The following is a 21812-nucleotide window of genomic DNA, read 5'->3' on the forward strand; positions in this document are numbered from 1 at the left end:
AGAAATGACCATTTCCATTCATCTGGCTCCATGTTGGGTCCAAACTCCACGTCTGAAGACCCGTGTTTCCTTTCTGCTCTGGGAAACGTTCTCTTTCTCCCTGTGGGTGCTCGGCCTTTCTGGAAATCCCGTGTGATGAGTCATGGATCGTCTGGAAATACCATCTGTTATCTTAGGTCTTCCTTTCTGCATTCCAGCTGTCAATCTGCTGGCTTTGAGACCCCTCCTTGCCTGCTTTCCCCTATCGTACTACTTCTCTCTGTGCCTGGTCTCGCCCATCTTCAGCCCTTCTCTTTTGGGACGTCCTACAGCGGATGAGCAGCGGTGTCCCAATGCCAGCCCCGTGCTGCCTGGTCACTGAGAATTGGACACCCTTACCTACAACGTCACAGAGAACATCTGGAGAGCAGAGCAGGCAGGCTCCAGGGCTCCGGTGTTTCCTGTACTGTCTGTGTTAGAAAAGCAAACCCTGGTGAAGGGTCAACCTAGTTCCCATGACAGCAGCTGTTTGACAACCAGCAACTCATTCCTGTAAATAAACAAGCGCAGTAAGGGCTTCCTCCAAGGCCTGTGCTCAAAACAACAAGGAGGAAGGGAGGGCGTGGGGAGCCTCAAACAAACACCCAGGCAGGTATAAAAGCCGACAGCCGAGCACCTCACACACACTCTCTCACACTCACACTCACACCCTCCTCCCAGCTCACCTCCCACCCACCGCCCACCATGGCCGCGTCCACCCTGTCTGTCGGCTCCAGCGACCTGACCTACAGCAGCCGCGTCTGCCTGCCTGGTTCCTGTGACTCTTGCACGGACTCCTCCTGGCAGGTGGATGACTGCCCGGAGAGCTGCTGCGAGCCCCCCTGCTGTGTCCCCAGCTGCTGCCAGCCCTCCTGCTGTGTCCCCAGCTGCTGCCAGCCCCCCTGCTGTGTCCCCAGCTGCTGCCAGCCCTCCTGCTGCACACCCTTCTGCTGCAAGCCTGTCTGTTGCACACCTATCTGCTGCAAGCCCGCCTGTTGCACACCTATCTGCTGCACACCTGTCTGCTGCAAGCCCATCTGTTGCACACCCATCTGCTGCAAGCCCGCCTGTTGCACACCTATCTGCTGCACACCTGTCTGCTGCAAGCCCATCTGTTGCACACCTATCTGCTGCACACCTGTCTGCTGTAAGCCGGCCTGTTGCACACCCATCTGCTCTGGGGCCGCCCCCTGCCCAGCCCCCTCGTCCTGCTGCAGACCCTCCTCCTGCGTGTCCCTCATCTGCCGCCCCCTGTGCTCCCGCACAGTCTGCTGCATCCCCGCCTCGGCCCAGAAGTCCTGCTGCTGACCAGTGTGTCACCGCAGGGGAAGCAGGCTCCAGCAGACCCCATGAAAGTGGTCCCCCCAGCCGCCCCTCAGTGTGGTCCTGACCTGTGTTGGCTGGCCAACCCCACCCAGGATGGGGTTCCCCCAGGTCCCGAGTGTCCTGACCTGACCTCTGACTCCCAGGAACCTCTGACCCCACTGCTCCCCGGGCTTCTGCCTCCCAGGAGTGGCCTCCTCCTGCCTCTGGGTCACCTGTCTTTCACTCCCAGTTTCTCTGTCAATCACTCGACTTTGACTCTCAATGTGTCAGCACCTTCTAGGGCACCCCAATAAACTCACTTCATCACCTGACCTGCTTCCTCATGTGACCTTATTGGGTGGGGACACAAGGCTATGACCAGACACTGTTTCCCTCCATGCACACGTATATGCTAGGAATGAGTGACTGAGAAATAAATCCCAAAAGGCAGTGGCCTAACTCCTCTGGCGGGACAGGGTCACTGGTGGGACTAGCTGTCGCCCAGGGTGGTCTGTGATGGAGTGGCCAGAGGCCATGTGACCAAGTTGAGCCTTGTGGATTTTGCTGAATTAGGCATTAAATCCTATTAGGACCTTGGAGCCTTTGACTTCTGTAGAATAATAGTGGCATGGAATTGGGTTCACAGTGTGAGTTGGCTAAAGACTTGCTAAAAGTGTATGTTCTGTAGCTATTTACAGATCTGCTTGGTATTCAGGTTGAATCCCTTTCAATTCTTTTCTTTTTGTGTTAGACTAAAGAAGAACAGACTTGGAGTTGCAATTACATACAGTCGAGTGTACATTGTTTCTGTACAGTCCAGTCCAGCGTGTGGCTGGGGTTGCTGGGGTTCTGAGGTCACATTGTCTGACATCACCATGGTGGTGGTAGTGCATGGCTTTTAAATTGTGGTAAAATCCACATAACATGAAGCTGGTTTCAGCGCACAGTTCAATGGTATTAAGGATATTCACACTGTTGTTCAACCATCACTCCTGTCCTCCCCAAAACTTCTTTCATCTTTCCAGAATGTAACCTGCTCTCTTGAAATGCTAACTCCCCGTCCGCAACCGCCAGCCCCTGGCCCCCAGCATCTACTGTCTCTCTATGAATCTGCATCCTCTAGGGACCTCATATTAGTGAAATCAAAGTGTTTGTCCTTTTGTGCCCAACTTATTTCCTGAGCATGATGTCCGCAGGGTTCCTCCATGTGGGTGTCAGAACTTCCTTTCCAAGGCTGAATGACATTCCATTGTATGGCTAGACCACCCTGCTTATCCGTCCATCCGTAGGTGGACACAGGTTGCTTCTGTTTCAGCTCCTGTGACTGAGGCTGCAGTGAACATGGGTGTGGAAATATCTCTTTGAAGCCCTGCTTTCAATTCTTTGGGGGGGGAGGTGCCCAGAAGTGGGATTGCTAGATCATGTGATAATTCTGTATTGAGTTTTTGAGGAACCTCCATACTTTCCCAGCTGTTGCACCATTTAGTATTACGACCGACAGTGCGCGAGGGTTCCAATTTCTCTGTGGCCTCACCAACACTTGCTGTTTTCTGTCGATAGTAGCCATTCTCATGGGTGTTAGCAGTGCGCCTGGTTTTATCACAGACATAGTTACTGCAGCGGGCACAGCACTAAGCCCCACCCTACCTGCCGGCCCTCACCTGTCCTGCCCTCACCTGTCCTGCCCTCACCTGCCGGCCCTCACCTGTCCTGCCCTCACCTGTCCTGCCCTCACCTGTCCTGCCCTCACCTGCCGGCCTCACCTGCCAGCCCTCACCTGCCGGCCCTCACCTGTCCTGCCCTCACCTGTCCTGCCCTCACCTGTCCTGCCCTCACCTGTCCTGCCCTCACCTGCCGGCCTCACCTGCCGGCCCTCACCTGCCGGCCCTCACCTGTCCTGCCCTCACCTGTCCGGCCCTCACCTGCCGGCCCTCACCTGCCAGCCCTCACCTGTCCTGCCCTCACATGTCCGGCCCTCACCTGCCGGCCCTCACCTGTCCTGCCCTCACCTGTCCTGCCCTCACCTGTCCTGCCCTCACCTGTCCTGCCCTCACCTGCCGGCCTCACCTGCCGGCCCTCACCTGCCGGCCCTCACCTGTCCTGCCCTCACCTGTCCGGCCCTCACCTGCCGGCCCTCACCTGTCCGGCCCTCACCTGTCCGGCCCTCACCTGCCGGCCCTCACCTGTCCTGCCCTCACCTGCCGGCCCTCACCTGTCCTGCCCTCACCTGTCCTGCCCTCACCTGTCCGGCCCTCACCTGCCGGCCCTCACCTGTCCTGCCCTCACCTGCCGGCCCTCACCTGTCCTGTCCTCACCTGTCCTGCCCTCACCTGTCCGGCCCTCACCTGCCGGCCCTCACCTGGCCCCCCTTTCTTGCAGAAGAACGAGTACCTGTTCTCGGTGGTGGCGGAGGGGCCGGACGCTCTGCTGCTGGGCCTGCGCTACTCGCCCGCCCGCCTGCACTTCCTGTTCCTCCGTGAGGACGCGGCAGGCGCCTGGCAGACGCGCGTGTCCTTCCGCAGCCCGGCCCTGATGGACAGCCAGTGGCACACGCTGGTCTTGGCGGTGTCTGAAGACTCCTTTTCCCTCACCATGGACTGCGGCATCCCCGTGGACATGTAGGTACCAGGACGCCGGGGAGGGTCGCGTGGTGCTGTGTGAGCCCCAGCGGGGTCTGGCTTCTGGAGGAACCATCCTTCGGAACACCCACGGTGACGGGAGGGCCGGGTCATCGGCAAGTACACGGCAAACCTGCCTCCAGAAGGGCCACCGTGGGGCGGGCCGAGCACAGGCGCCAGTCTGAGGGCGGCGGCGGGAGCGACGCCTGGCCCAGGGTTTGGGCTGCAGTGTGAGTCCAGGCTGCGTGGGTTGGGCTTGGCCAGGGGAACGTGACCCGCGGGGTGCTGTCACCATCAGGCACAGGCACCTGTGGAGGGACATCAGGAAGAACTCAGGCACCGGAGCCAAACAGCCAGGCTTGAAGCCCAGGTCTTGCTGTGTGACTTTCACCGCGTCCTTCAACCTCTGACTCAGCGTCCTCATCCGGGACGAGGGGGCAAATAGTCACTAACACTCAAGATACGCGCCAGTAATTCTTAGTAGCTCTGACACAACACTGAGCACTCGGGAGCCTGAGTTCCTTTCTTGTCCTTATCACCTTGTCCCCGCCCGGTTCCTGTGGCCTGGACTGTGAGTCCCTGCTGCCCGGCCTGCTAACCACCCGCACAGGCCCTCAGCTGCCATCCTTGGTGAGTGGGGCTGGAGACTTTTTAATCAAAATGGTCCCATTTACATTAAATCTATCATTATACCAAATACTACTTTCAAAGGTAGACTCTTACCCTGCTTTGTTGTAATGAAACTTATTCCATAACAAAAAGAATCCATAACATTTGGACACTGTGTTTAAAAAAACTTTTTTAAAGATTTTATTGGGGAAGGGGAACAGGACTTTTATTAGGGAACAGCGTGTACTTCTGGGACTTTTTCCAAGTCAAGTTGTTGTCCTTTCAATCTTAGTTGTGGAGAGTGCAGCTCGCTGGCCCATGAGGGAATCGAACCGGCAGCCCCATTGCCCAGAGCTTGCGCTCTAACCAACTGAGCCACCTGTCCACCCCTAGATACTGTTTAAACCTGGCTTATCAACCCCTCCCCCACCCTGCCCCCAAGCAGATTGGGACCTTTACAAGATGATGACTTGTCAGATGCTGAGAGCCAGCAGTATGACATCTCTGTGCTGGGGAGGGTGCAGGAAGCCAACCCAGGGCGCTCAGGGACAGTGGTCAGGAGCCAGCCTCACCACGGCCAGATGCAGCCAGATGGCAAAGACCGGAAGGAGTAGGTGTTTGCACAAGATGTGGAGTCATGGCCCATGGGACCTGGGCAACCAGGGGAACACACATGCCTGGCTTTTCTGCTCCAGAGGCTCCAGCCACGCCATCCCCTCCAGCTGGGTGCCCACCTTCTCATCTGTCCTCAGAGTTCGGCCCCCACTTGCACATCAAGACCCAACTCCGGTCACGTCTTCCAACACCCCCGAGTCACCAGGGAGGTGAACCCTCTCCTGCTCTAACACCATCTGTCCCGCCAGGGCTCAGTGGAGGGTGGTAGGGCTAGGGACCCTGCACAGGTAGAAGCCACTGGAGGTCCCCATGAGATGGCAAAGAGCCACTGAACACCTCCACAGCCAGTGCTTTTGCAGAAGACCTTGTCCTGGGACAAAGGGCGTCCCCCCAGATTCATGTCCCCTAGGACCTGGGAATGGGACCTTGTTGAGACAGCACCTTTGCAGATGTGATCCAGTTAAGTTGAGGTCACACTGGAGGTGTGGGCCCTGATCCAGTGACTGGTGTGTTTATAAGAAGAGGAGAAGGCGTGTGACCACGAGGCCAGAGACTGGAGCCATGCGGCCATAGGCAGGGCACGCCGGAAGCTCCCAGGAGCAGGAAGGGGCAGGGAGGACCCTCCCCTAGAGCCTTCAGCAGGAGACGGCCCTGCTAACACATCAATTTTGGACTCTGGCCCCCAGAACTGGGAGGGAATTAATTTGTTCTATAAGCTGCCCAGCCCCTGCCCCTTCGTTACACCCTCAGGGGGCGCTGCCCTGTCCTTTTCTACGGAAATGGCCTCCGCCAGCTGCTCTTTTGTGGCCCTAAAACCTTCCTCCACGGTTTTCAGCACTGCTGACGTGCCCTTCCCGGCCACCCTATCCATGCAAGGAGCCCGGTTCTTCATCGGCAGCCGGAGGAGGACCAAAGGCCTGTTCACGGTAAGTGTAGAGGGGCTGCCTGCCAGCCCTCCCCGCGCCACTGCTGGCAGGGTGGCTGTCACTACGGCCTGCTGTCCTGATGCTCTGGCTTGACAGTTTGCTGGGTGTGGCAGGTGGGAATGGGGAACACTTGGCTCACACACACCAGCCACACCCGACACGACCCTGCATCACTGTTCCCTCCTCCGGGCACACGGGTCCCCACTGTACCTCCAGGCCCTACCCTGTGTCCTCTTACTACAGAGAAAGGCCTTCCCCATGCTGAGCAGATGAGCCCATGCCCAGCCCTCCCAGACGCCTCCTCTGGTTGACTCTTCGCTGTAGCCCTGACCACCCTCAGACCAGCTATGTGTTTACTCACTGCCTGCCTCTCCCCTAGAGTGCAGGTGAGGGCACCTTGTTCCATGAGAGTAGGGCCTTTAATTCCCTGTGTGTCCAGTGTCTAGAACCATGCGTGACACATAGCAGGTGCTCTGTGAATATATACTGATGGCATGCTTGGATGGATGGATGATGTATGGATGTGTGGAAGGATGGATGGATGGATGGATGGAAGGATGATGGATGGATGATGGATGGATGATGGATCAATGTGTGGATGGATCCACACATGGGAGGGTGGGTGGGAGGGTGCATGGATGGATGGATAGATGGATGGGTGGATGAGTGGGTGGGTGGATGATTGGATGGATGGATGGATGGATGAGTAATTGGATGGATGGATGGATGGATGGATGGATGGATGGATGGATGGATGGATGGATGGATGGGTAATTGGATGGATGAGTGGATGGATGGATGATTGGATGGATGGATGGATGGATGGGTGGATGAGTGGGTGGGTGGGAGGGTAGATGGATGGATGGACAGACAGACAGATGATAGATGGCTGGGTGGATGGATGAGTAATTGGATGGATGGATGGATGGATGGATGGATGGATGGATGGATGGCTGGATGGATGGGCATGTGATAGGATGCACGGGTAGACAGGTAGACAAATGGATGGGTAAGTGAGGCAAGCCAGCCACTCTAGGTTAGTCCACAGAAAAAATTCCTTTGTGGTTTAATTACCTTAGAAGAATGTCCAGTTCTCCAGCGTGCCCCCAGGGCTCCCCCCAGTCCCACTGTCCCCCAAGGTCCTAACGTGCTGCCCTCTCTCTGCAGGGCCTGGTGAGGCAGCTCGTCCTGCTGCCCGGCTCGGACGCCGCTGCACAGCTGTGCCCCTGCAGGAATGCTGACATCGTGCTGTCCATCCCCCCTGTCCTGCAGGGCCTCACGGGGAGGCCGGCAGACAATGAGGTGCTGAAATACCCCTATGGTTAGTAGCCAAAGCTGCCAGCCCCACGTGCCAAGGCTTCCTCTTCCTGAGTCTCTGCCTTCTGCCTGCTGCCTGATTTGCCCCCAGAGCAGCATTTGGGGTCCTTTCTCCCCATCCCTCTCTGACAGCCATCCAAACTTCAGCCCCCATCCCAGTGGGGACCCCAAGTTTCGTGAGGTTCATTTTTGTTTTCCATGAACCCCGAGGCCAGAGGGTCCCTGACTTTGCTTTTTCTAGTATGTGTTTGCACCTTCCCAATGTAACTTACAATGTTGAGTTTTATTTAAACCACACCACCAGCTGTAGAGATTCCAAGCCCCCTGCCCCCACCCCCCGAGGAAGTGGGGAGGCAGCCTGACTATCTCCGAGCCTCACAGGTCCAGGGTGCCCCCTCAGGTTGATGACCTTGAGATGCAGTCCTGGAGTCTTGTTTCCAAAACCCCGACCACAAGGAGGAGACGGGGCAGGTGTCCAGCCCCAGGCCTGGGCAGGACACTGTGAGGGTCAAGGATATGCTCTGGCCACTGGGGCTGCAGTACAGATGCGGCTCTGAGGTGGCCACGGAGCATCAGTAGGACATGTGTGCCTGACCTGAGAGGGAAGTATAATTACAGGAAGTGATGGGCTGAGAACCAAGCAAAACAGAAATGTAAGTAAACATGTCCCAGGGAGGTGAGCAAGGCGGCTGTATCACGAAGGGTTTCAGAAGAGCTGGAGATGAAGGTGAAGACTGCTGTCTTCTGGAGCCGGCAGGGGGCTTTAGGACGTCCTGCCCGTGTGCAGACCCCTGGGGCAGGCCACCTGCTCTCGTCTGAGACCCCGGAGTGGGTCCTTGCAGCCCAGCTCAAAGGCAAAGGCGGGTCCGCCCCTGCCAGGAGCACGTTCCCACCAGACACTCATGCTCCTTGTCCCCCTCCAGAAACCAACATGAAGGTGACGCTGGGATCCCAACCTCCATGCACCAAAGTGGAGGACTCCCAGTTCTGGTTTGACGCTGGCCGGAAGGGGCTGTACCTGTGCGTGGGCAGCGAGTGGGTCTCTGTGTTGGCAGGTGAGGCGGGCTGGGCAGCCATGACTGGGGCTCTAGTGATGGAGGGTGTCTGCTCAGAACAGGGAACGACCCCACCCAGAGCAGTGAGCCTATGTATTTAACTGGAACTGCGTGCCCACTGGGCACGACACGTGGGCTGGCAGGGTGTGTCATTTCCCCTCATCCCCGACCAGGGAAGAGCACGGGACTCCCTGGGGGCTGGCCTGGCTCGTGGGGCCCACTCGTTGTCTTCACATCCAGTGTGCCCTTGGATGCAGGAACCGCAGGGTGGTACTGCTGTAGCAAGCCCTTGCATCTGTCCATCCCTGTTGTGGGAAGGGCGAGTGGAGGTGGCCATGGGTGCTCCCGGCAGGGTGTCTGCAGGGAAAGGGAATTGGCTCCAGCTGGGCCCTTCGCAAGATCCTGAGTCTACCCTCTAGTTTAGGGCACAGCCTTTTGTGGCAGCAGTGAGCGTGGGAAATGTCTCATAAGGACTGGACACATGGGGTCCTCCCCGTGAGTGTCACTGGGGGCCCTACAGACCCATGAGGGTGGACCTGCGCCCATGGTCCTCGCCAATGCCCCAGGGTCACAGCTCAGGGCTGGGGGTCACACTCCCAAGACTCCTCCGGGCTTCCGTTCTGGGAAGTGTTAACCGGTCTCACCATCTCTGTGACAAGCCAAAGAGAAACTGGACTACGTGGAAGAGTACCAGAGCCTGCACACCAACTCGGAGACGCTGGGCCTCGAGGTCTTCATCATCCCCGAGGCCGGGCTCTTCATGGCAACGGCCAATCGGAAAACCACGTCCGCCATCTACAAGTGGATGGACGGGAAGTTCGCCTCGTACCAGAACATCCCCACGCAGCAAGCACAGTCCTGGAGGCACTTCACCATCGGGAGAAAGGCAAGTCCGCTGTGGGTGACTTCCTCAGTCCTTTCTAAGCTGGAAAACCGCACAGAGTCTAAAGGTTGGGGCTCCTTACATAGATCCGACAGGAAAAAGCATTTCTGCTGCTTCCAAAGCCTTCCAGGTTCCCAACATCATTCACACTCACATGCTTACGTAGCTGTGTCTCTAAATCCAGACTGTGACATTGAGAAAGTCTGTTGGCTCCCTACGTGACAGAAGAAAGGTCATTTCTAAGATGCCACCCAGTTCTCTGTAGACCCATCAGTACTAAATTAAAAACTTATTGTGGTCTTTTGGACCCCTTAACGATGCAGAAATAATTTCAGAATGGCAACACAAACGTTGAGGTCATGCTGTGTCCAGACAGAGGGGGACAGGCATGGAGGATGAGACCTGGGCCCCAGGGGCCCTGGGGTGTGAGACTCTGTGGGCAGCCCCCCCTCTGGTCAGGGCTGCACTGAGCAGAGGGCCCGCAGGTGGAGGGTCTCAGAGATGCCATCCCCACCCCTGTCGAGATTAATCTTGTCTACCAGCTCCTTCTTGGGGATACCTTCTGTAACGCAGGGACTCAGCTCCCGCTCCTGGCAGGTGAACGCAGGATATGGTGAGGCCGAAAAGGAACACCCACAGAGCCACAGGTAGGGGGTTCATACCACTATATTCTCAACGGCGGCTGGTGGAGACACAAGAAGCAAACATCCGCCAGTACCCCAACAAGTGGTTTTCCTGCACCCCAGTCTCACTGACTGCTGGGCAAGACACAGGAAGTAGGATCCACACGATCTGTACCATCTGCAATCCGCACTTGCTAGCGTAACCACGGCACTTATATACAAAACAATAGTGGCTAATGGCCAACTGATCACAGCTGATGACCATCTACTACCCGAGCCAGCACCTTTCCATATGAGGCTGAGAGCCTGGAAACTGCTCTCTGGGACTCTGTCCCTACACCTTCCCATGCTTGTCCCCCAAATCATTCACTCACCAACACATGTGTGCTGGGTACGGTGCTGCCTGCCCCTTGGCCCACCCACAGGGGACAGACAAGCCCTGCCCCCATGCCCCTGGCATCCACTGCAATCCTTGCTCCAGGTCCAGCGTGGTGAGTGAATGACTCACTCTCTGGTTATTCGGTTGATGACATTTCAAAGGTGTTTATGTTTGTATTATAAAACATGATAACTTTACATCAAAGAAAAATTGGGAAATTCTGAAAAAGAGGAAAATCTGTCCAGTCACCCAAGGAGATGCAGGGTTTACTGGGGTACTCACATTTCCAGGCCTGGTAACAAAAACATTTTTGTGACAAAGCTTTTCCTGGGTTCGGGAGAGAGAAAGGGCAGTGGCAGGCTGGCGGACTCGGACATGATTGAAGGTCTTAAATGTGAGGAGCAGATGTGGGCAGTCGGGGCTGCTAGCCCACCGAAGCCAGCAGTCACGGAGGGGGTGCTCAGCCAGTTCCGCGTCCTCCGGGCAGAGACACTGACGTTCAGAAGCCTTTCGCGCCAGAGCCTGGCGCCGAGCAGGAGAACCAAGTGCCCCGGGTCCTGTCTTTCAGGTCTTCCTGGCTGTGGCTAACTTTGACCCGAATGAAAAGGGTCAGGAGTTCTCCGTCATTTACAAATGGAGCCAGAGAAAGCTGCGGTTCACACCCTACCAGAGGGTTCCCACCCACAGCGCTCGGGACTGGGAGGCCTTTGAGGTGGCTGGGGAGCACTTCCTGGCCGTGGCCAACCACCGGGAAGGTAGGGGCCGTGGCCTTCAACCCGGAAGGGAACTGCTTCGGGTGGGGCATGACTCACCTGCCCACTCATTTTGCTCCCATTAAAAGTGACAATAAATCACACCAGCACAAGTCCTCAGGTTTGCCCACCTGATGGTGGCCTCTAAGGGTGAACACACCTGAGCACCTCCTCACCTGTCCAGGTAGGAAGACAGACATGTGTTCTGTACCTGCCCACATGGAAATGTGGGGCACCTGGCTGCACAGACTGCCTCGTTTGAAACTAACTGACTCACTAGCCAACCAACCTCCCCTTGGGGAGGTGTGGCTGACACAAGCGGGAAGGTGAGCTCTCTGAGCAGGAGGCCCAGTGTCAGTCTGGGGGAGCCGCTGGGAGGGCCAGACACTACTTCTCCGAGAACAGGTTCACCTGTCTGTACCCAAAGTCCATGTGACGCATGTGTGCGGCGGACAGGACGGCCAGGAACAGGCAAACGTCATCCTGGGCCAGTGACTGTCCTGAGTGACCAAGAAGAGCCTTCCCCATCCTGTGGCTCGAGGGCTGCACAAGGTCCAAGGCCCCAGACAGCCATGTGAGGTGTCTCTAGCTCAGGCCGTGGGCAGATGCCATTAGTCAGAGTTCACCTGAGTCTGAGACCCTCCAGGGAGCTCTGTGGGGGGCCTGGGGAGGAGTCCCCCCACCCACTGATGGACAGGGGACCTCACCAGTGCCTCTCAGTGTGAGTGAGTGCTCCAGGACAGGCTGGCCCAAAGGGGGCTCCAGGAGCACAGTGCCTGACCTGTGGGGGACAGTGGGAGCGAGGGGACACCGGGCAGTGTGAGAGGTGAGGCTGGAGGTGCAGTGGGGCGTCCCACCTCCAAGAACCTGGAGTTATTGGAAGGGGGGCCGCTGAGGGTGTCCATCTGAGCGGGGGTGGAGGAATGGCCCATGAAGGGCATCGCCGCTGGGGAGTGACGGGTACAGAAGGGAGCAGGACCGGCCAGAGCGGCCCTCGGCCTGGCTGGATGGCAGGCCGGGCTGAGGGGCCCTGGGCAGTGTCGGGCCACGGGGAGGAAGTCTGTGTCCCCTCCCTCAGTGCAGCTGCTTGGCTTCCAGGTGACAACCACAACATCGACAGCGTCATCTACAAGTGGAACCCAAGCACACGGCTGTTCGAGCCCAACCAGACCATCGCCACGTGCGGGGCCTACGACTGGGAGTTCTTCACCGTGGGGCCCTACTCATTCCTGGTGGTGGCCAACGCCTTCAACGGCACGTCCACGAAGGTGCAGTCCCACCTGTACGTGTGGCTGCTCGGCTCCTTCCAGCTCTTCCAGTCCTTCCTGGTAAGGGACGACGTGCACCTGTGCACCCGCCTTCTATCCCGCATCCGTGCCTGGTGACACAGGACCGGCGGGGACCCCAACCAGGGCCAGCCCGGGTCTGCACTGCCACCCCGTGCCCTCCACCCAGGCACCTCCCCAGTATAAGGCTCCAACGGCAGCCCCTGTCACCCAAAAAGGGCCTGGGGAGCCCTAATATGAGGCAGGGGAGGGAGCCCTGGCTGTTTCCTCCCACTGGCATCACACTGTCCTGGCCGCCCCGCTGTGTGACCTGCCTCTGTGTGGCTGCCAGGCTCCTGCCCTGGGCAGCCAGGCAGCACTCTCCTTCAGACCTCAGTGTCCTCAGCTGGTTCCAGTGGCCACGGGCTGGCTGGGGGGCCTTTGAGGGGAGGCTGCGGAAGTGTTTGTAGTGTGGGGCGGTGCCAGATGCCCCACGAGTTGCATGTGTCCCAGGCTGGGTGATGAGAATGGGCAGGGGAAGCATGAAGGCCGGGTGGGGTGCGGGTGTGGCCACTGCAGGCTCGCGGGTGGGTCTGGCTGCCGTCCATTCTCCTCACAAAGTGGGGGGAACTCTGTCTCCACGTGATGGAGAGGCCGTCACTGCCAACACCAGCGGGAGACTCCTTCCTCCCTCACATCCTTCTGGAACATGCCTTTGCTCACTTATGTGTCCCTCCTTCACCAACAAAAGTGCTTTGAGGGCCCTTGAGCCTCAGACAGTGACTGCTCAAGTGTCCCTGTCCCCAGCGAGGGTGGCAGTCATGGGTGGAGGAGGGAGCAGAGCAGGGGACCCACCGCCCCTCCTGTGGGCTCCAGGGAGGGCAGCCACGTTTGCTAAGCAGTCCTGCATTTGCCAAGGGGCTGGTGGGGGTTTGTGCTGGAGTGATTGACGGCAGTCCAGAACATTCCAGCCGCACCATCTACACAGATGAGCCTGGAGGTGGCACGAGGTGGAGGCGGCATGTTTGTTTGCAAATAAGAGGGGGAAGATGATGTGGAGGAGTCGGGAGTCCTGGAGCTCCCACACACACGGAGAGAAATGAGAGCAGTGCAGGAAGCAGAGGGCATGAGCGCTAAGGGCTGGCCCGGCCCCCGGAGGACACCATGCCATTAATGTCCTTCATTCAGTCACTGGAATTGCACCGGGGCCACCAGGCCCGCTGAGGGCTGGGCACGGCTGTCCAGGTATCCACACCCCCCCGACAGCACACACAGTGCAGCCCCGACAAAACCAAGTTCAGGGCCCCAGCTGCTCCTCTGCATGTCAGGTCGGCTCCCTGGGCAAGTGACACTAGGACAAGCCCAGAGAGAGGGTACGGGAGCTGGCAGGAGGGGCAGCCCAGGGCCTATGGGTGCCCGTGGGAGGGTGGGAGGCAGGCGCTAAGAGAGCAAGAGCCACTCTACTGACCCTCCAGCTACTGTGGGCATCAGGCTGTGGGGGCTGTGACCCAGGTGACCCCAAGTTTCATGGCATGAGGAGGTCAATAGCCAGGGAGCTGTTTCCTGAGACATGGTTGGGGGCGGGGGTATGCTGGAAGAAGCCGGACTGGGGTGAGGTGTGACCCCTGCAGCCATCCACTTTCTAACGGTCTCAGTCTTGGGAGGTGAGTAGTGACAGTGGTTCAAGCTTGCTGAGCAATGGTCTCATAAAGCGCCTGTGCCACGAGTTTAACCGCTTCTCCCACTCAGGCCTCCAAGCCGCCCTGTGAGGTAACTTCTGCCACCAGACCCCTCTTACCCGCGGGAAACAGGCATGGAGGTTCTGGGAGTTGTTCTGGGCAGAGTGGGGTGCTGCTGCCTCCAATACGAGCTCCTGACGTGATGTTTGTCACTGCCGTGGTATCGTACGGGTGCCCAGACATCCCCGGTTAGATAAGCATGTGGCTTGGGTACGTGTACACACTGATTTGAGAGTATTCAATAATGGGCTGGCAGGGGGTCCCCAAGGGGTGGCCAAACCTCCGACTCGGGATTAGACTGCAGGCCTGTCGGACTGGATGTGCAAAGTGGCAGGAGCTGGAGGTGGGCTGGGCCTGCAAACCTGAGTGGTAAAATCAGGTTCCCAAGGGGCCTGGACAGCAGGGCCTGGACGAGGACGTGGCATCTGCAGAGTGAAGGGGCTGAGTAGAGGTCTGGGCAGCAGACGGTGGCAGGTGGACGGCAGTGTGCGTGGGAAGCCCAAGGGCTCTAAACTAATCGCATGTGGGTCTGCAAAGCTTGAGGGGTGTGGGCTGCCCTCCGGGGCCGCGCCAGCCGAGCAGGGCTTTGCAGTGTTGCGTATCTGCAGCATCCAGGCAGTCCGGCCAGAATCTGGGAGGGGTTGGAACCTGTGGCAGGAGGGACGATCGGAGCAACTGAAGACTTCGTTCTGAAAGGAGATTCGGTGATTGTTTCCCAGTTTGTAAGGGATGAGCGGGGACAGGACAGACCTCTGTGGGGTCCTGGCAACAGGCTCCTGCAACCTGGCATAGAAAGCACAGCACATGGCTTCTGGTGAACCACGCAGGTCGTTGGCAGGGCTGTCAGACTGTGCCTGGGGTACGGAGAGAGGCCCTGTAGGAGGTGGAGACTGCAGTTTGGGGGTTATTCTACAGGTACCAACACTGTGACCCTAAATCTCCTACATTTGAACAAGAAGGTACAACACAACAAAAGACCAATTTAGGAGGGTCATCAAGGGCCCCAGCCAGAGGCCCCAGGTCCCCAGGGCACAGCCTGCCATCCTTACCACTAAACAGACTCAGACAACTAAGGGTCTCCAGGTGCTAGACAGGAGACTGAAACACAGAGGAGTCGGCAGAAAGATCATGTACCCACAATAGGAGAAACAGCTGGTTCTAGAAACAAGAGTATTTAAAAATTATGATTGTCTTCGGAATTATCCAAGAGGATATCACACTCATGAGGTAAGTACGGATGCCGTGAACAGGAACGAGTCCAGGGAAATGAAAACGCGATTGCTGGCATGACAAGAAGACCCTCCAACACGACTGGGAAATAAAGGTAAGGAAATCTTCTGGAATGTAGAACAGAAAGAAAAGATAGACTCCATCAGGAGATCTGAGAGCCGGCTAACCAGAGTTCTAGAAAGAGTGAAGGGGGAGAAGGCAGCAATGGAATTACCAAAGGAAAACCCTAAGATCTCTGGGACATGAACCTGCAGATAGAAAGGGCACTGAGACCTAGGGGACGAGAGCCACACGAAACTCACCAGGAAGGAACCTGTGGACACAGAGGACAGAGATCTGCTCTCACTCCCCAGCCTGGGAGGGCATGTGCTCACTTGTGCTCGATGCCCATTGGCTGGCACCTGTCACCTGATCCAGCCTAGCGGCAGGAGGCACTGGGAAATGTGGGGAAGCCCCTGGAAGGCGACAAACGTGGGAGTCACCCTGGGCACGAAACCAGAACGGGAAGTGGTGGCTCCAGCCATTGATGGTGGTGACCCCAGAATGAGAACCAGTGTCTGTTCTAGAGCCTGTCAGCCCTGGGGGCTCGGTGGGAGCACCCCGGGGGGAGGGTGACGAGACATGACGGGGACTCCGTGGAGACTCATGGGCTGGACACCTCAAGGAGTGATGGAAGCACAGACTGCAGTGGAAAGACACTCGGGTGGGACCCCCAGGAGAGCCCTGAAGACGTGACAATCACAGGAAGCGGCTTCAGGGAGCAGGAGAGAGAACAGGCTCCTGGGGGGCGGGGGGGGGGACCAGTGAGGAGCTGGAAGACATGGCTGTGTGCCAAGATGCTTTGTCCCCAAAAAGGGAAGAAGAGGGAAGAAGGAGGGAGGAGTTTCGGAAGATGCAACTAGGAACTTGTTGAAAAGCAGTTCCGCACGTGAAGTGAGCCACACGGCGCGTCTGTTTGACCCCTGGGAAAGCACGGAGGTCATCCTGCCATTGAAGCAACCCTGGCCACGGCCTTGGCTCTGCGAGAAAGATGTTACGATGTGGCCAGGACCACTGGAGGGAACAGCTTGGAGGGAGAAGGCGAGGTGGTGGAAGGAGGGTAGAGGCCCGGCACCTTCACCCTGGATGCAGGGCACGAAGAGAGAATGCCAGCGCTGCCCTCCAGGAAGCAGAGGGTCTCCCTAGACCATGGGCAGGCTGCTGCTCCCGAATAGGCACAACCCCATGGCCCTGGGCTCGGGACACGCTTTTCTCCATTCCCGACAGCCTCAGCCAGAACCCCTGGAATTTCTACTGGTGGCAACCTTTCTTGTTCCCCTTCTTGAAAAGCCTTTCTGCCATTTACAGAGATTTGTGGAGGGAGGTCTGTGGCTGCACGTACTCAGCTGGCTTGTGAGCCATCTGAGACCCATTTACCAGATGAGAAAACTGAGTCTAGGAAGTGAGAGGACCTGGCCGGGACAAACGGTGGTGAGTGGAAAGGCCAGTTGTCCACAGGTGTCCTTGTGCCCACTTGCGGTCCCTCCTCCAGGCCTGTGCCATCCAGGTGGATCCCAGTCTGTGCCCTTGGACGAGCTTACACACTGAGCTGCCTCCTCCCCTCCCGGTGTGTGTGGCCCACGCGACCGGCCCTTCATCAAAAAGCATCAGGACAGACGCTGCGCCTCGCTGAGCAGACTCACCTGGGTCTTCTTCACCTGCTCTGGGGGCAGGTGGGAGGCAGTCCTGGAATGTGGTTACAGGACTCCATCCTGGGTGACATCAGTGGTGGTAGACAAGCCGGCCTGGAAGGTGGCAGCCACTCTGCATTTTCAGGCGGCATCTGAGAGCTGGCTCCAGTCTGTGCCAAGCCCTGGACACAGGCATCCTCAGAAGGGAAGCCAGAAGCAGAAGGCCAGCTGAGCCAAGGCAAGGCCTCGTCCAGGCTATGTGACCCTCAGGAGAGCCAAGGGGCCTACAAGAAGCCCCAGTAGCAGACGCACAGTGGCCGTGACACAGCGCCTCTCCAGCCCCAGGGCCAGGACTGGGGGGTTGCTAGGGTGGCTCGGGGCTCTGCAGACGGCCAGGGAGGGCCCTGCCTAGAGGCAGCCTTGTAAAAGCCACATCTCTTCACACCTTGGTAATGCCTGAAACCCACCAAATTCCACTTTCATGGTTTGCCAGCATTTTCCTATTGTGTTTAAATGCTTTCGGCCCCGGACATGCCTCAATGTGTTTACTGTTTAGTTTGGAGTTTTGCAACACCTTTCCTGACCGTGAGCGTTGGAGCAGGAGGGGCAGGGTGCTCAGAGAGCGTGTGCCGGGACAGGGGCTGCCAGCAAAGGGAGTGCTTTCTGAGTGCTCGGCCGGCTGGCGAGGCTCGGGTGGGTGTTTGCAAAGCTGTTTGCACAGACCACGAGGAATCCAGGCCCCAGTGGGAGTGGGAGGCCGGCTGCCCACCCAGCGACACGTTCCTCTGCCCTGCCCCCTGGCTCTCCCCACCTCTCCCACCAGGAATCCTAGAACCCTCTCCAGGTGGCAGACACCCAGGCTTCTACCGCTGGTCTTCTCCCTCTTGGACCAAAGGAAGCCCGAGCTGGTGTGTCCAGGAGGGAGCGGCTCCGTCCAGGGAGACCCAGACTTCAGCTGCTGGGGTTTTTGCTCCCTGAGTGACAGCTGTGGGGTTGTGGTCATGTCGTCAAATAGAGGGGATGGGGCTAAGGAGGGGTAGGTAAGCGACGGGAGAGGGGAGCCGCTGACCAAGGTTCTCAGTTCGGGTTCGTGGCCTGGGAGGCTACGCTGATGGATGTGCTGCTGGCAGACATGAGGACCCAGTGCGGCGGGGGGCCTGGGGCAGGAGGGCGGCTGTGTGCCCAGGGGCCCCAGGAGAGGGTCAGTGAGGAGGGGAGGCCTGGTGGTGCGGCAGAGTGGCTGGCGGTGTGCGGGTGGCATGGTAGCTGCAGGCTTGTTGGAAAGTCTCCACCATGTGTAAACGTCCAGAAACAAATGCAAAGAAAGGCAAGAAAGCTGGGTGGAGATCCCCATCTGTAAGAGGGGTGGTGTGGAGGCCACGTCGTGGTCGGCACTGCCCAGCGTGACCTGCCCAGGTGCTCAGAGGACAGGCCTCTGCCTCCAGTGACCTCTGCTTGTTGTGTGAGGCAGCAGCTGCCAGTGGTCCAGGCAGGTGAGAGAGGGGCACGGTTTGGAGGGGCTGCTGGCTGGGGGCAGCTCGGAGGGGTACCCAGTAGTTGGCTGGGAGGTGTGCTGCTCTCTGCAGCCTCCTGGGACGGGAGCCTCACCCACCTTAGGCAACTGCCTGCAGTGAGGATGGCAGCAACCCCTAGGGTCCTTTGGGGGCCACCTGCCTTCTGTGTGGCAGTGCCCCAGCCTCCCCCTCCCTCGCCCCAGCACTTCCAGGCCAGATTCTTGTTCCATCAAAGCCGGGACCCAAGGCCTCCTTGCCCACACTGATCCGCTGATCACCGGGGGCCCTCCCACCCTCGAGGATGGTTGTCAGGAGCTCCGGGTGCTTCTGGCCACACCGTCCTCCCCACAAGGTGCTCCTGAGCCCCTGGCACCATGCCAGGGCTGGCAGGGCAGCGCTCCAGGGGAATTCCACTCGGAAGGAGGGAAGGAGGGGAGGGCCTGCCCAGCCCAGCAGGTGCCTGGCCGCCTGGGCTCTGGTGCCAGGCAGGGTTTGGCAAGGCCGTTTGATGTGGGGATTTCTTCTTCTCCCCCGAATGAGTCCTAATGCGCTTAGAACCCAGGAGTGGGCTGACAACAGGCCCCAGGCCCATACACCCCTGCCCAGGCTGCTGCAGACTCTCCACCCTCTCAGCTCCCAGTGGGAGGAGCCTGGCCTCTGGCTGAGGGCACAGGTGTTGGCCCCACTCTCTAGGGCTTCTGGCAGCCTGGTGTGGGGACAAGGGGTCATTGACAGCCCGTGACGGTGACCCAGCGAGGCCCCATTCAGGTCTCTGCCAGCCTGTGGACAGATAAAATACAGGATGCCCGGTTCAATTTGAATTTCACAGAAACAATGAATAGTTTTTTAGTAAAAACATGTCCCGAGTATTGCATGGGATACATAGACAGAAAAATCCTTGTTTCTCTGGAATTCACATGGAATGAGGGGCCTGCATTTGTTGTTTCAGGACCCTGACCTGGCCGAGCACACAGAGCAGAGGTAGGATGACAGCCCCTGAGCCAGGCTCTCCTGGACCCTCCATCCAGACTCAGTACCGCTGGCCACGCTCTCCTCTCTCCTTCCCACCTCAGGACTCTTCTCCTAGTGCTCCCTCCACAGCCCCCCATCTGTTTGCCCTCCATGCTGGGGTTCAGGATAAGTGAGTAGTCTCAGAATCGAGTAACTCAGAGCTGAAGGAAACTGACTATCTGAGGAGGCCCCTCAGACAGCTTCTTGTTCCAGTACTGTGTGGGCGTGCCCGTGTGCACATGTGCATGCGAGGTGTGTATGTGTGCATGTGTGTACACCCAGGTATGTCCATGCGTATGCACATGTGTGCGTGCAGGCGTGTGCCTTTACATGCGTGCATGCAGACATGTGCATTTACATGTGTCACGTAGGTGTGTGCATTTACGTGTGTGCACACGTGTTTGGTTTCCCACTGACATGGTTTGCCCAGCATGGGTCTGAAGAGCCCATGATCTAACAGTCTGATGTCTCCTGTGTGGTTTCTGCCCAGTCACAGCTGGCATGTCTGTAGCTCTCCGTGAAGTCACAGCTGGCATGTGTGTAACTCTCCGTGCCGCGTGGGTCTTCATCCTCTGTGAAGCGGCCACAGAGCAGAGGGTGCTGAAGGCCCCTCACCCCCAGGGTCTCTGAGCCCACTCAGAAGTTGTGGGGTAGCCTTGGGGGCAGAATGTGTGAGGGGAGAACATGCTAATCCAGGCCTCAGCCAAGCTTCTGGCTCCAGTGAGGGGACAGTGACCACCAGGTGTCCTTGTCCTAGTGAGTCTTCCTTTTGGCTTAAACTGACTTGTTTCCGCTCCTCAGGACGGGTCCACACCTGTTTCTAGAGCCCCTGGCTTTGAGCCCAGGTTTAGGGGCCCCCCAGGAATGTTCTCAGCCAGCAGCCAGGCCAGCTGGGCTGGGGCGCAATGGCTCCCTCTGCTGGGCATGGAGAAAACACTGCCAAGTCTGGCCAGACTTTTTTCTTTATAATACCTGCCACCCACCAGCCGGGCACCCAGACAGGCAGGGGTCAAGCAGAAGGGCCAGGCGGCACACCCTGAATTTACAAGCATGGAAATGACGTGCAAGTGGGTGACTGGCGTGCCAGGGACAGGGCGCGTCCTCAGAGGAGACGTCAGATAAGCACATGTTAAGGGGCACGTCATCCACCCCCCCCAGGTTCTGCCTGCTCTCGGCCCTTCTCCAGAACCTTTGGGTGCTTTGTTTAACCATCCAGAGCATACAATTGCGGGTCAGTCTAACAGAAAGTCAGGAGGCTAAATATCTAAAGACAGTTTCAAATGCAAAGTCTGTCACTGGAGCTTCTGCTGCCCTCACCAGCCTGGGGGGACAGAAGGAGTCAGCTCAACCCCCCTCTGCGCAGTAGGAGCTGAGACACCAGCTGCCCCCACAGGCTGTGGTCCATGGCCCCCAAGAGCGTTTGCACACTCTTGTGTCAGCCACAGGCCCCTGCGACAAGGGGCTGCCACGTTCTCCCTCTCCCCCTGTGGCCTGTCGTCCTGTGTGGTCACCTGCCCAACCTCTGCCTGCACCTGCCCCTTGTTTTCCCAGGAAAATGTCTCCTTTCATTTCTGCCCCCACCCTCTCTCCTCAGGGCTCAGGCCAGGGCCTAGGTCTGGCTTTCTCCCGTCCTCTCCCTCTCTACGCACACACACCACCATTATCCCAAAATGCTGACCATAAACGACATGAACAGGACGTGGGCTTCACATGCAAATCCACTTGTGCAGCTTGAGGTCTGAGGCAAAGGCTCTGCAGCTGGCCATCTGTGCAGAAGTCCAGCCCTGCTGACCCTGCACACCTCACCCTCGAGGGTGACAAGTGATAAACACAGGGACAGCATGCACAGGAGCTCAGAGATGGGACTGTTGAAGGAGCCAAAGGCGAACCTCAGGCAGGAACAGCACATAGTAAGGAACACGGAGCCACCTAGGGGTTGCTTCGGAGTCTAGAGCCAGAATGGAGGAAGCAGGGAGGGCTCCCTGGAAGAGGTGTTGTGGCAGCTGGACCTCGCAGGATGGACAGCGCAAGGGTGTGGGGGAGTGGGCGGTACTGAGGACTAAGAAGCAGTCACTGCAGCTGGCACAGTTCAGGAAGAGGCACAGTTGGCACTCAGGTGCGTAAAGGGCAGTGGTTGTGGATGGGAAAGTGAGCCCCTGCCGTCTGGGCCGGGGGCGCCGCGGCTGCACCAACGTGTGTGGGCGTCAGATGGGGCCTCCGGCGGCACTTGGCCATTTCTGCGGATCTCTGTTCACACGTGCTCTCTGCACGCCTTCGCCCCCC

The 21812-nt window shown here is 58.2% G+C and overlaps 2 protein-coding genes across 5 annotated transcripts in view; both read left to right on the forward strand.

The window, feature by feature from the left end:
* TSPEAR (thrombospondin type laminin G domain and EAR repeats) overlaps window positions 1-21812 on the forward strand; it is a 158893-nt gene that overhangs the window by 128160 nt on the left and 8921 nt on the right. For 3 of the 4 annotated variants that reach the window (XM_088794513.1, XM_088794512.1, XM_074324189.2), the window contains exons 3-9: window positions 3703-3941; window positions 6001-6091; window positions 7259-7412; window positions 8332-8463; window positions 9123-9349; window positions 10917-11103; window positions 12199-12428. In XM_088794513.1, the coding sequence (XP_088650639.1) occupies window positions 3703-3941; window positions 6001-6091; window positions 7259-7412; window positions 8332-8463; window positions 9123-9349; window positions 10917-11103; window positions 12199-12428 (1260 nt within the window). Of the gene's footprint in view, window positions 1-3702; window positions 3942-6000; window positions 6092-7258; window positions 7413-8331; window positions 8464-9122; window positions 9350-10916; window positions 11104-12198; window positions 12429-19467; window positions 21808-21812 lie in introns of those variants that run through there. The other variant, XM_088794514.1, reaches the window with a different exon arrangement.
* Window positions 724-2108, forward strand: LOC141571558 (uncharacterized). The gene has a single exon (XM_088794047.1). It carries the CDS (start codon window positions 724-726, stop codon window positions 1324-1326), a length of 603 nt encoding a protein of 200 aa, XP_088650173.1. The 3' UTR covers window positions 1327-2108.

Source organism: Rhinolophus sinicus, chromosome 17 (assembly GCF_057876585.1).
Source record: "Rhinolophus sinicus isolate RSI-liver-muscle chromosome 17, RSI-T2T, whole genome shotgun sequence".
NCBI lineage: Eukaryota > Metazoa > Chordata > Mammalia > Chiroptera > Rhinolophidae > Rhinolophus > Rhinolophus sinicus.